At 44.7% G+C, this 15,677-nt stretch overlaps 1 protein-coding gene across 5 annotated transcripts in view; it reads right to left on the reverse strand.

Moving 5' to 3' along the window:
* Positions 1-1,135: 1,135 nt before the first annotated feature.
* The window catches only part of SLX4IP (SLX4 interacting protein), a 130,582-nt gene continuing 116,040 nt past the window's right edge, over positions 1,136-15,677 (reverse strand). For all 5 annotated transcript variants that reach the window (XM_073339608.1, XM_073339609.1, XM_073339610.1 and 2 more), the window contains 2 exons: positions 4,668-4,777; positions 1,136-3,181 (listed from right to left, as the gene is read on the reverse strand). In XM_073339608.1, coding sequence (XP_073195709.1) covers positions 2,359-3,181; positions 4,668-4,777 — 933 coding nt within the window. In that variant the 3' untranslated portion in view covers positions 1,136-2,358. The remainder of the gene's footprint in view (positions 3,182-4,667; positions 4,778-15,677) is intronic.

Here is a 15,677-nt window from a genome sequence, read left to right on the forward strand (position 1 = left end):
GAACTTCTCCTGTTGTTAACACCCTAATTGTGCTACAACCTAGAATGTATTGGAAAGCTCACAGCAAAAGGGATCCAGGCACAAGCAAATTGGAAATAATGGAAATTGAGAACTCAGGTGGAACACGTGCTTATAACCTTTCCTTGTCTCAGTCTCTATACTACTCAACTATTTCACATAGACCATGCACGCAGCAATATACTAAATGTCTAAAATATTTGTATTGATACTTTAATATGACACTGATAATGGAATATTTTTTATATTTTTAAATCAGTTTTCTGACAGAGCACCTTTTAAATAATGCCCCAATACTTCATTTAAATCACTTAATAAATATGCAAATGATTTCTGTTTCCCTCCTGATATCTAAAATGATCTTGTGGGATGGCACTAAACATGTCCACCCTTCCTCCATCTACACTTCTGCCTGATACCTCTTCACTGTCAGCTTTGCTGCTCCTGTTACTCGTAAATGTCCTCTTGCATAGACTGGGGATGGGTGAGCATCAACAGGCATGCTGTGAAACGGACTATACAAAAGTGCTGTCAAAGTCACCAAACTGAAAAAAAAAATGAAGAAAATGTCTCTTTCTTTAATCTCTTTCACATTCATAGTAATCAGAGGGGTTACTTGTAACAACTGTGGGTAGAGCCCTGTGTGGATACAAATTTATATCCGCGGATGTGGATAACCGCGGATATAAATCGGTATCTGCGGAACCGCAGGGCTCTCCTGGGAACCGCAGTGGTGAAAGGAGCAGAACGTGGGGCTGCCGCTCCCAGGAGCCAGTGCCCCACACCAACAGCTCCTCTGGCACGGCTGTACCGCCCGCAGCCCCACCCACTGTGGCGGGCATCAGGCTTACCAGCAGCTGTCCCTGGTCATGCTCTTGTGTTCAAGCAGTGCGCATGCTCCCAGACAGGAGACGCAGACAGCTGTGTGGAAGGGCTGGGGTCAGGGCTGGGGGCGGGGTTGCGGGCAGTACAGCTGCATGGAGGAACTACCATCGGCAGGGCGCTGGCTCCTGGGAGCAGTGGCCCCACACGTTCTGCTCCTTTCACCACTGCAGTTCCCAGGACAGCGCTGCGGTTCTGCGGATACCGATTTATATCCGCACATATCTGTATCCGTGGTTATAAAATTGTATCCACGCAGGGCTCTAACTGTGGGTACAAAAGTGCCGTTCAAGTTGACAGTGTCCTACTCTCAACTGTTAAGATGACTGCTATCATCTAAGGCCCAACCTGCCAACACTTAGATTACTAAGTGCAACACTTGAAGCCACATATATTCAAACTGAAGTACATGGTGGCACTCCTATTAGTAAGCTCTGTGCCAAGTAGTAGGAGTTTGTGAGACTGACTCCATATACTGTAGTTTCAGTGGCCATATTGATTTTAAGACTGACCAAAAATGAAATTTCTTGCCATTTTATTGTATCCATTTTAGGAAGAAAACTACAAATAATGAGTTAATTGGTACACAAAATGAAGTACACAAGTCATAAAAGCAATATTAGAAAAGATGTGACATTAGGAACTAACTCCAATGCCATATTGGTAATAGTCAAATACTACAGATTTAGCTTAAACCCAAATACACAAAAGGAAGCTTTAGTAAGTGGCCCTCAAGTACAGATAATGTTTGATTTTTAATGTGTGTGCATGCACTTACCCCAACAATAACTCCTGCACCTGAAGGTGATGGGCTTTGCACATACAAACTTCATTTCTCTCAATGAAGTATGCATGTGAAAATTCTACCACCCGTGTGCATAGCTAGCACGAGAAAAGTGTGTGCATTTATGTTGAGTCCCTGCTGAAAAACCAGGCCCTAAATGACTGTTGCACATATCAGTTTTTAATCTGGCTACGGTCTTACTTGAAAATATTTTAGATGAGAGCCCTATACTAGGGTACTTTTTCGTGAGTATTTATTTGCTTGACAAGGTTCCAAAGACCAAATGAATTAACCAAGTATTTTCCCCCCAAAAGACTAAATGATGAGCTTGTACCAATGAATAAAATGGTGAGTTTAGTAGTCTGCAGAAAAATGGAGAATCTGTACCAGTTAACTGACTATAGTGGAAGTTACTATAGCATTTTTTGTCATCAGATGTCCAGATGCTGATTTATTAGTAGAATCAAAACACGTCCCTATAGAATGTCTAGCTTTAAATATTAACATTTTATTGTTAGAAAGTTTAGCAACATGGACACTATGTTTAACATTCAGTATTTTGATCACTTCTCTTTATTTAGAACTGCTTCCTAAAAACTCACCATATATGTCGGTCCATTGAATACAAGTTTGGTTGCACAACTGATTTCACCTTGGTAATATTTAATACATCATTACTTCTTAAGTCTCCGTAGTTTTAACTTTCTGGGCCCATCTTCTCCCTCTTGCTTTCTTTTTTGGATAAGTTTCTCTGAAGGTTTGAAGTTAAATTTTAAATAAGAGGATAGCGGCATCAGGGATAATTCTTCAGTGGTTGCGGCTGGCTCATTTTGGTTTGTCTGTATTACTGGTATATTATTTTTTATGAAAACAGGTCTTGGGGGAATTTTTCCCAAAGTAAGTGACTCTTCATCAGACATGGCTTTTGCCAAGTCTTGCTTAGAAAACAACTTGGGATTCAGTAGGGACTTTTCCTCCGAAGATGGTTCTAAACAATCAGAGTTGCTCTTTTTCCTTTCTACGTCTCTGGGGATTAAATGACCCTGTTCAGAAGATACTTTCTTGCAATGGTCTAACCCTTCCTCTGAACCACAACTCTTTTGTTGATTCTGTGTTTTAGTCATTCTTTGACTTTCTTTTGGACCTGGCAGTGCTGACTCACAGCTACATGGAGGGTTACTGCTTAGAAGTCTCATCTTTAACCACTCTGCGGAGTGAAGTGTTTGCTGGCTGCTAGCATCATCTGGCTGTGTCTGATTAACATGATTTTCCAGTTCTAAGGCAGGAAGCTCCGAGTTGCTCTCAGCTGTATTCATGCAATCCTTTGGTTGTCCTATACTCCTACATTTTACTTCAGACTGAGGATCGGAAGGAGCTTGATGTTCCTTCTTCCTGCTCCCTATCTCCGAGTCCCCTGAGCCAAGATACACTTGCATTGTGTCCTTGCTGGTTTGAGGTTTGCTCATGTCACTGTTCCTTGTTTCTGTCCTTTTCACACTGTAATAAAAAAGTATTTTGTTTTGTTTAATAAAGAATTGTTACTGATTTTTACAGCCCTTTTTACAAATTCTGAAAGACTGCTAGGGCAACCCCATTCTGAATTTGGAAAAAGCTGGTCTGTGTATCATCTTGACAATAATGTTTGTCTAGTGTGGATAGTATCAAGCACTATCCATCTGATTTTCCACTGCACTAGGGGAATCCTAATTATTAATGACTAAGCTGTGAAGGAGTTCAAATTTTATTCTAACAGGCAGAACTTTAGATTTATTACAGATGTTAGGGGTCAATACTGCATAAGTGTATTGAATTCCTTCCCAAACTGGCTAGATAAAGAAGTGCTTCAAAATGTGACTATATGGTTTCAAACCATACACATACATACATATGTACAACATGCAGAGAAAGAGGGAGAGTTAGTTTCTAATCTAATTTAGAATGTTTCTCTGGAATTTCTCCTGGTACATTTCAAAGTATTACTAAAATTTAACCACTACCCCGCTGATATCAAGCCTGTTCATCTGGAGGACGACTTCGGTAAAATAAGTGGATGATATTCCAAAAGATATTAAAGGAAAATGGAATTACAAGAGACCTGATGGAGTGTCAGTACATAAACACTGTTCAATTGCACAGGTTACACACAAATCTAAACTTCACACAGGTTGGAAGATTAACATGATGCAGAAGTACAGCAGCTGCATACGTAGGATTTAAAGTCTAAGATCTCAGCACAGCTTCTCCCTTGCTGAAACTGCTTTCTGCTGTTCTGCTGATGCAAAACAGCTCTAAAGCTAGTATATCCTGCCCTGGGAGGATCAGTTCAGAAATGGGGAACCTTCCAGTGATGTAGAGCCAGCATAGCGGCTCCCATCCTAATCCCCTCTCTGTAGCCAGCACAGGGGATGTGACTAGGGCTAAAGGGGTGTTGCCAGGACTCACTGCAATCCATTGATCCCCAGGTGCTGTAATAACCCTTTAGGGCCACTGGATTCTCTAACTTGCACCAGAGGACCAGTCTGACACACAGCTGGCCCAGGAATGGGGGAGCACAAAGCAGGCTTAAAAAAACTTTTGCCCCGACCCTCTTTCCCATCTGTATATTGCAGACTCATACACACAAGGAGGGGTGGGGTTGTGAATCTTTTTAAAAAATGTTTTCCACCAGATTCAAACATCACATGTATTTGTTTTGGCTCAAATTTTCTTTAGAGGAAGCATGTTGGCTCTGCCTGTTGCTACGAGGGACACAAGTGGGTTGTAAGGGCTCTATCTGGTATTCTATAAAATGAGAATGGGTGTTTTTATATGCTTATTCATAGTCAGTTGCCTGTCTATGTTTACTAGCCTACAGTAATCCTATATATACAGAAAAGGGTGCACATTACTTAACATTTCACTATGTATGCCAGACTGCATTACTCATTGTCAAATCATATATTTGACATCTTACAAATAGGAAAAAAAGAAGAGGTAGACGTACATCTTTTGCAAGATGTCTTGCTTTATCTGTCGAGTCGGAGGAATTTTACACTTTTTGTTTTCAGTAGATTCAGCAAAATATTCAGAGGTCCCACTAGAAAGCTTTTCTTTCTGCTCCAAAAGAAAACACAGGTTTAAAATGTGAGCCATTAAGCTTCTATTACTGAAAATAAAACTCCGCTGCTAAAGCCATGACTTACAGATGTTCTTTATTATTTTTAATCTGAACAGCCTAGAGAAGCAGCTCAGAATAAAATTCTTTTTAATTTTATAATATTTGGGACACCTTGGTCAGTTTGCTCCCCTCTCAGGCTCCCACTACACATATTTTGTATGTTAAGATATACCACAAACAAACAAGAATGTAATGTAAAGGATGTAGATTCCAATCCATCTGAGGAAACCATTGGCAAATATCTGACATCTTTGTGGCTCAAACTGTGACAAATGCCAGGAATCTCTGTTGCAGACAGTGTGTTTGTCAGTTTTTTTTCTGAAGAGACTGAGTGGCGCAGTGGTCTATACCCTTATTCTCTGAAGAATTCCCATAACTTTCCATATTTACTAAAAATATGCAGAGTATTACTTACTCAATTTAAGAAGGCAAGGGTTAAACTTTTAATACTGACATTTTGATGATCAGGGCTTGATGTGGTTGGCCACTCTCAGACCACAGGGGGATTCTTTCTGGTCTCAACTAACAGCAGTACCATGGTTTTATATAATTTGGAGATGGGGAAAAAGAAAGGGAAATGCTCTTCTCCTCAAGCTGTGAGCATTTCCTTTCACAATGAACCAATTTTACACAGAGTTAGGCTGTTTGCTGACCTCACTGCTAACTCCCGGACACTTTACATCAGTGTAATCTTTTGAGGCTGTGTACAGAAGGGATAAGAACTTGGCAGAGTAATGTGGCGGGGAAAAGGAGAAATGGCATTGGGGTGGGTGGGAATTGTCTCTCTTGCAGAATTGTTCCTCTCCAATCTAGTTAAAGAACTCCATTGGGGCCAGCCTCTGCAGATGGGGAGACTGCGGTCTTACTATGCCCCCTGAACTGGACTGTGGGTCTAGAAGGGACAGTTATGCTGCTAGGCAGCCAGCAAGAGCCGAGGAAAGCCAAGAGGGACTGTGGAGGCACAAAGCAAATGTGTACATGACCAGTGCCTGTGACATAACTTGGGAACCTGATGGCTCTGGGGGACTAGCCCTGTTTGTTCTTTGGGAGGGGGCCAAACCTCACCTCTCTCCCCAGTGAAATGACTCAGTGGAAACAGTTTCCTGCTTTGTGAGTGGAGAGGAGAGGAAGGGTGGGGGAAGAAATCTGGCCATTTGGGTAGTTAATTAAAAAAAAGTACAGATGTTATGAGCCTGATTTTCACATGTAAATTCTATGAACAATTGTGCGTGCATTAATAGTTTCACAAAGCCATCTGGAGCCAGACATGGGCACCTATTCTCCATGCACGTTTGTAGTAATGCGCACACAAAGTAAGTGCAGGCAAATACACATATAATTTCAATCTCAAAATCAAACCCCAATTATTTTAACATGAATCATAAATACCTGCCCCAACTCTCTCCCCCATTTTATATAATGCATTCCCATAAGGTTGTGCATTATCCGGGAGGGGAGCCCTGTAAGGGGGTGTGTGTGAGGGCGAGCTGGTTTGGTTTTTATTTTTTAATTGGAAAGTGAATTTCACAGATTCATAGATTTTATGGCAAGGAATGACTTTTACAATCATCTAGTCTGCCCTCCTGCACAATACAGCCCAGAGAACCTCACCCAATAATTTCTGGATGATAGTCCTGGAGAGTGAAGTCCTATTTAGCCAAAGAACAATTAGAGACTGGGTAGCAGCAGTGTTTCCCCTATGCTGCCCCACCAATATGCTTCCACTCTGCCCTGTAGGGATTAACCCTAAGGCTGTTGAGGTAGCACAGTGTCAAATCTCATTCACTCTGCTGAGATTGCCAAAGAGGGGGTCAATTGAGATGTGACCACTTGTCCATTAGGTGCTTTTTGGGGAGGGGGGGTTGGGGAGAAGAGTAAATGGTTGGTGAAAAGTAGCACTTAGAAACCCGAGAATACAAAGTAGACAAAGGAAGACTGTACACAGGTGCTGCCCATACTCAATATGTCAGCCAATGAACCTCAGCTCTCACCTATACAGAGAACCCTACCTGCCTGGACTGTGTGGTGGTTTTGGAATGAGGATAAAAGGTCCCAGACAAACACTGAGACAACAAATATCATTTCGCTTGTGACCTGAGCCTGGTTTGAAATGAATAGTTCAGAGGTGAAATCCTGAGAGATTATAATGCTACCTGAGACCTTTCTATTTTGTTTTCAAATGCTTCTCCCATAAACTGTGATAGAAAAGAGTTAAGGCATCAAAAATAAAAACCAAAATGATTTATATGTGAAACACTTCTGAACATGCCCTATAAGTACAGTGGATGTTCCCCTTGGAGCCACACCCTGTAAGTGCTGTATTTTGAGAGCTGAACAATTAACATAAGGAGTATGAGTCAGTCTCTGAATGACTCTGTGGGAACTAGAGAGCCTTTTGCTATTAGGAGTAAAGTAAACTCCCTAAGGCTGGAATAAGTCCACACTAGAAGGCAGAAAAGGTCATAAATAACAATAGCGGGCACTATATATACCAATAAGATACTCAACTATTATTGGTGATATTTCCTTTATGTTCTCTATTAGGCCTAATCATTTTAGTTAATTAAAAAAAAATAAAAAACGCTGTATGTTTTGGGAATATTATTTATTTCCTATGGGAACTTCAACGCTTGTTGAGGAAAGAAAAAAGGCTAATCTATTCTCATCCTGTCTAGTAATCCCAAATTCCTTTTGGCCAGTGAAATAATTAAAGAAAAATATTCCAGGCATAAAAAGGAGGACTGAAGAAACAGACATCATATAAACAATGACACAGTGACAGAGAAAAACGTCAAAGTGCCGCCAAACTTGTGACATGACTCTGAAAAAGCTGCGGGAAATGGGGGTTGCTGCTAACAAATTAAAACCAGATTTCTTGGCAAATAGTTAAAGAAAGATATTTACATTTGTATGGAGACTGGGTGGGCACAAAAGATTAAAATGCTTCTTTAGCCCTTGAACTGTCAAGACCCATTAGAAATCTTGTGTTCTTAAAATTCTAGGGTCAGCTCACTCCTTTTTGTCACTAAATCTCTGCATGTGAGAGCCTTCAGAAATCAGGCTTACAGAGAAAGAAAAGTTACTACTTACAAGCAGAGTTCTCTGAAGTTAGTATTATGTACATGTATTCTACTCGTAGCCACATACATGGCTTCTACCACCTCACTTCAGCAGGCAATACGCAGCTCTATTTAATTAAGACTTTTGCACATAGGCAAAACTATTGGGGATGCATCATGAGTGCTTCAAGGATAGTCTAACCATCAATTCTTTTCCATGTAACCCTAATTTAGAGTGAAACAGCTGGCAAAAGCCAGGAAGCAAAGTGATTACCATTTACAACTAATTACAGAAGAGTCTAGTTTACAGACATTTAACATTGGTTTGCTAAAGGAACTATTTCTGGAGCCACACTTGTGAAAATATCCCCACAGCTAATTATCCCAAAGAAGATAGAAAGGGTTGGGCACTTAGGAATAGACCTGACAATACAGCTCATACAGACATTGAACTTTCTTGCGTCAAAGATTTGGGATGTTGCATTGAAAGGAAGGTTTGTTTCCTGAGCGAACAACTCTTCCCCACTTCCCTGGTTTGGTTTCAGTCTCTTTCTAGCTTGTCTCAGCCTGTTTCTATGTTCAGCCTGGTTACGTTACAGTAAAACAATGGATTTCTGGATAATTACATTCTATCTCTGGTGGAGGAAATTTATTGGTTTTGAACTGCACTTACAGATTTTTATCCGTTTGTCTTGACCTGCTCATCAAGTGACAAACTTAATAGAAAATATCTATGAAGTCAGTTAATCGTTATTATTTGTAGTAGAGTAGTGCCAAGCAGTCCCAGATGGGAGCTCAGGGCTCCATTATACTGGGCTCTATCAGAGATAACATATGCCCTGAAGATCCTACAATCTCAACAGAAAAGACTGACAAAAGTTGAGAGTAAGGAAGTACTGTTATCCCCATATTACAGATATGGAACTAGGTCACGCAAGGGGTCAGCCTAGGATAGAGCCTGCAATTAAACACAGGTCACTTGAGACTAAGTTCATGGCCGTAACTTGATTTACTCTGGTGTAACTGAGAGAAGAATTTGGCCCTGTATCTCTATTACTGAGTACAGATGTAATTTGCATTCATTTTCAGCCACTCCGCTGAAATTGTAGTTTGGGACTTACTGTCTTATATTTTCTCTTAATAGTCTCTATCAAGCTGTCACTTGATGAGCAAGCCGAGCCAGAATATTCTCATAAGGCGAGAACAAAGAAAGATGCTGCATGTAATTTTGTTTAGATTTACAGAGCTCTCTCCTTTTGAAATGATGCTCCTCTAGGATGGACATGAAATGGGGGGGGGAGGGGGGAAATAGTAAGAGAAAGACTGAATACCACACAGCTAGATAAACTGAACTAAGATAAACTAGCAGAAATAGTTATTCCTTGTGGTTTAATGAAGTGCTACAATTGTAAAAACATGACTTTCTCTGAGGGCCAACCTAATTCATATTAAAGGTACTCAGACAAGATTTATCTGGCTCCACATGAGTTGGAGAATCCCTTTCATGTGAATGGGGGAGAGAGTGCCCTTGATTTGGATAATCAGGTCTGACAAAATCCACAATCTGGTGGGATCAGCTACAGCCATCTCTATTAAAAGAGAGAACTAACCTGGATATTGTTAGTACCTTGGACATTAACATTTATTGGAGAGAATGCTTTTCCCTTCACATTCTGTATGTGCCTGTGCACTGGAAGAACAGAAAGGAAGAGGTCATGAAAGATAAAGTTCTTTGACTTTATATTTGGGCCCAGATCAGGCTCCTCAATACTGCGGAAATTCATTCTTCTCCTTCTCCTCCTCTTCCATCTCCATGGATTCCATAGCTTGTTGCAAGCAGGGGAGTTCCTAGCAGTACAGGTTCTCTAGAGCAGCACTGCCAAGAAGTTGGAGCAGGATGAAGAGAGCCAGAAGGGAGGTGCAGAGGCCAAGGCCTCTTCACCACTAAGGCTGAAAATCCAAAAAGCTGGAATTGATGCAAAAGAAATTGTTGCCTTAATTTGCATATTTGGTGAACATGCATTCGTGTGACAGGTCCTTATTTGGTAACTAAGTCTACACAGCAATGTAGCTTGAGCTTAACCCCCCTTGTGTCCACACACCAATTGTGTTAACCTTGGGCTCAAACCTATAGTCCCAGGCCCCTGCAGGACTGGAGGGTCTGAGCCTGTGTTCCTCGATAGATGGTCAGAAGGGACCATCATGATCATCTAGTCTGATCTCCTGCATAATGCAGGCCACAGAACCTCACCCACTCCTGTAATAGATCTCAGACCTCTGGCTGAGTTACTTAAGTCCTCAAATCATGGGTTAAAGCCTTCAAGTTACAGAGAATTCACCATTTACACTAATTTAAACCTGCAAGTGACCTGTGCCCCATGCTGCAGAGGAAAGCAAAAAACCCCAAGGTCTCAGCTAATCTGACCTGGGGGAAAATTCCTTCCTGACCCCAAATATGATGATCAGTTAGACCCTGAGCATGTGAGCAAGACCCTGAGCCTGTACTAAGTTGGGACCCAGGGGCTGAGCCCTATTGCTTTCCTGTGTGCATGCAGCCCCAGCTTGATGTTTGGCTTGATGTTCTTGGGTTCAAGAAATCCTCCAGATGTATCCCAGAGTTTCTTGGGGCAACTTCCTTAGTCCTCTCTATGCCAGCAATCTGTGGGGCAGTCTATTGCACTCTATTGCAAACAGAAGCCCCATCTGCCTTTACAAAGGGCAACAGCTCAGATCAGCATTAACCCATTGCTTGCTGAACAGCGGTCTGCAATCACGATATCAGAGAGCCTGCAGGGTTTTCAATGGAGACGGATCAGAAGAAGCTTTTTGCAAAGAGAGCTGCTTCCTGGTCACATGAGCACAGCCAGATTTTGATGAACACTGCCCAGATGCCCTTGCACATGCAGCCCCAAGGGGGGAAGCCAGAGAGCAGAGCAAGGACCAAGCAGCTGCCTAGCAGGGATGCGGAATGGCAGCACCGATGGGGGCGGGATGATCCCACAACACCCTGGCTGCTCCCCCTCCCTGCAAGGCAGCTGCTTGGTCCCCACTCTACCCTCTTCCACCTCTCCCTCCTTGGGGCTGCCTATGCCATGGCACCCAGGCGGCATGCACTGTCAGAGCGGTGAGTGGGAGCCAGCCAGGGCCGGATTAACCTTTTGTGGGCCCCCATGTAGTCGTCGTGGGCTCCGAGTGTGGGCCTGGTGTAGCAGTGCCATTGGTGCCATAGTGTACCCGGTACTGAATCTCGGGGACATTTTTCATTTTGATCACACACCTCTGCATGACTATCTGCATTGCCGTACACAGCTCCCTCAGCCCCCAGGTTTTCTCATTAAGCTGTATATATCCATGTGGGTTTACCAGTGTCCACAGTGAGCAGTAATTTCACAATGATCAGGGGAAACTCCTCACAGATTTATCTCCTTCCTCATTCAGATGTTCTGTAGCCATGTCTCCAGTACCACCCTATGTCACCAGTCACTGTATGTGGTTCTGGTCTCAGCTCAATAAAGTTTCACAGCCAGCAGATACCTGATCAATTCTGACAAATCCCTCCCTCAGCGCTCATCCTGCCATTTGAGCAAGCCACTTGCAAACACCATTTCCCCAAAGTGAAGACTTAGCCCCTGGGAACCTGAAGTCACCAGCCTTTCTCCCTCTGCTCCCATCTACATGCTAGTCTACTGCCTGCTCACCACCACCTCTCCCTATGCTTGTTTCTCTTCTACCTTGGACATGCTCCCTAGCCAGCTGGGCCTATTCTCCCCCTGCAAGCCTGATCTGCTTCCTCTTTTCCTGCTCCCCTTGACATTCCTTTCCTACTGGTGGCCTCTGTTCCTTGAGGTTAACTCCGGTTTCTTTATCCGCTCCTAGCTTAATGGCCCCAATAGTCACAGAGCCACCTGCAGCTTCTCTGGCTACAGCCATGGGGTCAATTGTCAGAGGCCAGCCTTAGATAGCTGCAGCTGCTAGCAAGGGAGGGCTGGCAACTCCAAGGCTGAGCACGCTTGAACCTTGCAATGGCAGCACTAGGGGTTCTAAATTCTCAGCGCTGGCCCTAGGCGCTGGAGTTAGGCGCTTCCCTCCTCCAGGCCATGACTTTAAGTACCTGAGATGCCCATCACCTGCAGCAGAGGCCACCAATTCCCGCACACCTCTCAGCTAGCACATAGTCGTGCAGAAAGTGCAGCCTGAATTATTTTGGAGGCTGGAGTGCCAGGAGGTTCCCATCCCCGAGCAGCAGCTCTGCAACAAGCTCACATGGCCACCCCTCTGCTGTGGGACCAGGACCCTGTGAAGACAGTGGAGTTACCCTGTGTATAACCAGTTCTGTTGCAGTAAATGGGAGTTACCCTGGGTATAACTTCTGTTGAAGTGAGAGTCTTTTCATTGTCTTTAATGGGCTGCATATAGAAGCAAAGGACCCCATTCTAGACTCCACGAGCAAGATGCATTCTGTGCTGCACTGGTTTACTATTGTAACAGGATGGTCTCACATTACCTAGTGAATAAGCAACACTTCCTACGGCTCCTAACTTTTTCTGAGAGGCCTCCTGTTTAGCTTACCAGGGCTGAAAATATCACGTAGTATGGTTACAAAAGCAAGGACCTTCTGAATTCAGCCGGAATTTTGGATGTGCACAGACAGGACTGGTTCCTGCATGGTTACAGAACTGCAGACAAGTGGAACAATTTTCAGCTTGTGTGATTGGAGGATATCTGATCCATACTGTAAGACTGTCCTACATAAATGCGGAAAAGTTGAGGTGCCTTTGTTATTCTTTTCTTCCACTCTTCATTTCTGTGGGGAATTTGCCAATGCAATATCACTGTCTTCTTTTTAAATAAACAAAACTAAAAAAAATGGCAATGGCTATTGAAAATAGCAATTCAAGTCCTAGTTAGCACTGGGAAGACCCCAGCATTTGTTGCTCAATTTTATCCTAATTTTTCTACAGCAAATTACCGTGGATCAGTATATTTGATTTGGGAGAAATGAAGTAACAGCTTCCCAAATTGAGCTTAAGCACTCCTGAATTTTGAGGGTGTTCAAATCTGGAAGGCAGGTGCTAGATTCCCTTGCTGAATATTGGATAAATCTGGAAAGGAAAAGTCAATTTCTGCTTCCATGGCTCAGAAGTGGAAATCCTCCTGTGTGCCTGGTACTGTACCTAAAGCTGCCCACGTCCTCTAATAGAGCCTCTCCTCCCTTACTTTTCAGTTTAACTTCTCCTGCTGGGGTCCACATACCTCCCCTGCTAGGTTTCAGCCAGAGAGGGGCACTGTCCATTCATTCCACCCAGTTCCTTCTTTGGGGACTGCCAGGCGAAGTCACACCAGCATCCCTAAGCCAGTCTGGGGAAGTCTTCTAAGGGTGGTATCTGGGCCAAAGCCTTTTACTCCTTGGGCATACTTGTTCCCCATTCACAGCGCCACCCCCTTCTAGCAGCCAGCTCCCCATTCACAGCAAGCTGGAGCACATGGGGTCTCACAGCTTCCCCACTCTTTCCCTCTCCCTTTCCTGTTGATAGTGGCCAAGGGAATGCTGAGAAATGTAGTTCCGTCCCTGCTCCAGGGCTGGCTCTCTAGGCAGGGAGCTGGACAAGGAACTACAGTTCCCAGGGTCCCTTGGGTTCTCAGTTCCCATGCTGGATCCCTGCTGCTCCGCTCGCTCTCAGACCCTCCGCTTCTGCAGTGCTGCGAGAGGGGAGGAAGCGAGTGCTATGGACCCCCTTCTGAGCTTGTGCCCGGCGCTGTACAGAGATACCTAAGAGACTCTGGTGTTGTTCCTATGATACTGTTCCAAAGCCTCTGGCTGCTCTTCACTGATTGCTGCTCCCAGCCACATATGCCCATGGAGAGATGGCTAAGAGCACTGTCCAGAGTCACTCTACCGATAGCACCAAGCTTTTGGCCATGTGTGGATTGGAGAACTAAGCTCTGGTCTCCACCCCGCTGGAGGACTCTAACCACAGAAACCCTTCCTAGAGAGGTCCTAACCATAGATACACAGTCAAGAGCATATATCTGCAGCCTATCTCAATTCTGGGAAGGTGTGCCAAACCCCACCCAGGATAAAAATATCCATCCCCACCTCAGTGGAGGGAGGGGCCACAGAGCCCAACAAAACAAGTGATTCCATGGGACAACACATGATCAAACAGGAATGGGTGTCTAAGTCAAAGGGTCAAAATGAGGGAACTGGCAGGGGGCACTGAGCAGAAAATCCCAGAGCTCAAGGCTCCGCAAAGGAGTCCAAGGAGTAGGTGGATGCCACCCAAAGGAACTCTGCATGGATCCACGAGATAACCAAGAAATGGAAGTAGGCCCCACAGGCACAGAGAACCTCGCTGTCAAGCTGCCTCCTCCTGGACCGATGGCCAGTTTGGCTAGTTCCAGGTGGAGGCTGATGAGGGGGTCCTGCAACTTTGTGGAGGCCTGGATGATATGTGTATAGGAACAGACGTGGGGGAGAAGTGTAGCCAGAACCTCAGGAGGGGATTCTAGAGGAGGTGGAAATGGGGCTGCAACCTGGCACACTAGGTAGGCACGTGCCAGGGTCTCCCGCTTGTTGCAGAAGGGCAGGTGTTCGATGTATCCAAGCCCATGCTCATAATCTCATGCAAGAGCCACCAACTAATATCCCTAGTGAGCTGTGGGAATAGAGCTGAATAGAGGCTGGCCCACTGGGGGTCTTCACACTCGCTAGGTGGAAGGATGTCCTGCTGTTTGCTATCAGGGCAAGAAACAACAGCAAGGAAATGCACAGTGTGCAACATGAGTGCATAGATAAGTTCCCTGAGTGCAACTGGGATGCAAACTGGCTGGATACTAGATAGTGTGCTGGAGGTGGCTGAAGGCTTCACAGGGCAGGGATCCTGGCATCATGCTCTGGAGGGCCAGGAAGACAGGGTGCACATCCTGCATGACCCGCATAAGATATGCAAGAGAATTGGAGAGCAGGGTGGCCTTTACCTCCTGGAGCACACAGAGGGGGAGACAAGGGGTTATCAACTGCATGCGCTGGGTGAGCACCCTGAAGTCCACCCAGACCCACCGGCCATGGTCCAGGAGGTCTCTGATTCAGGTGATACCAGCCAGGATCAACCTCCAGCACACCGAAGGGGTCTCCACCACTTGTGAATAAGGATGGGGATTGTGCAGCAGGAGCTCTAGGAGAAGGTCTTCTCTCCAGCAACCACTACAGACCTGCTCTCACAGAATGCTTTCAGGTCCTTTGGAGATCCTAATAAAAGACTGGCTACTCAGACAGATCTTTGGGGAGACTTTGCAGGCTGATGTAAAAGAGCTGCTAGTCCTATTGGAGCCCTTAGCGGTGGCAGAGGTCAGTGTACACCAGCAGGCTCCAGGCTGGACTATGAGCACTATAAAGGAGCATCTACAAGGCCTGGAATTGGAATATATGAACCTGGCTCCTGACACAGATCACGTCCTGACCGTCCTCTTTTAGGGAGAGGCTCAGGACATATGCAAAGGCTCACTGTTTCTCTGGACAGAAGATCTCCAGGACCATTCTCTGGAAACTGGCCAGGGTAATGAGGGATGGGGTTAGAGCATGGAGAGGACCAGCTATTCGATGACCAGAGACCTGCATCAATGGGAAAGGCACTGGAAAAACCCTGTCCATGCCTTCAGCCGGTCAGACACATGGGCCTCCAAATCGGTTCAGTTAACCAGCAGGGACGACTTGATAGTAGAGACACAGATGCCAAGATAGAGCAGCAAACCCATGCCCTACTGGATGACACAGAGC

Source organism: Lepidochelys kempii, chromosome 3 (assembly GCF_965140265.1).
Source record: "Lepidochelys kempii isolate rLepKem1 chromosome 3, rLepKem1.hap2, whole genome shotgun sequence".
Classification (NCBI taxonomy): domain Eukaryota; kingdom Metazoa; phylum Chordata; order Testudines; family Cheloniidae; genus Lepidochelys; species Lepidochelys kempii.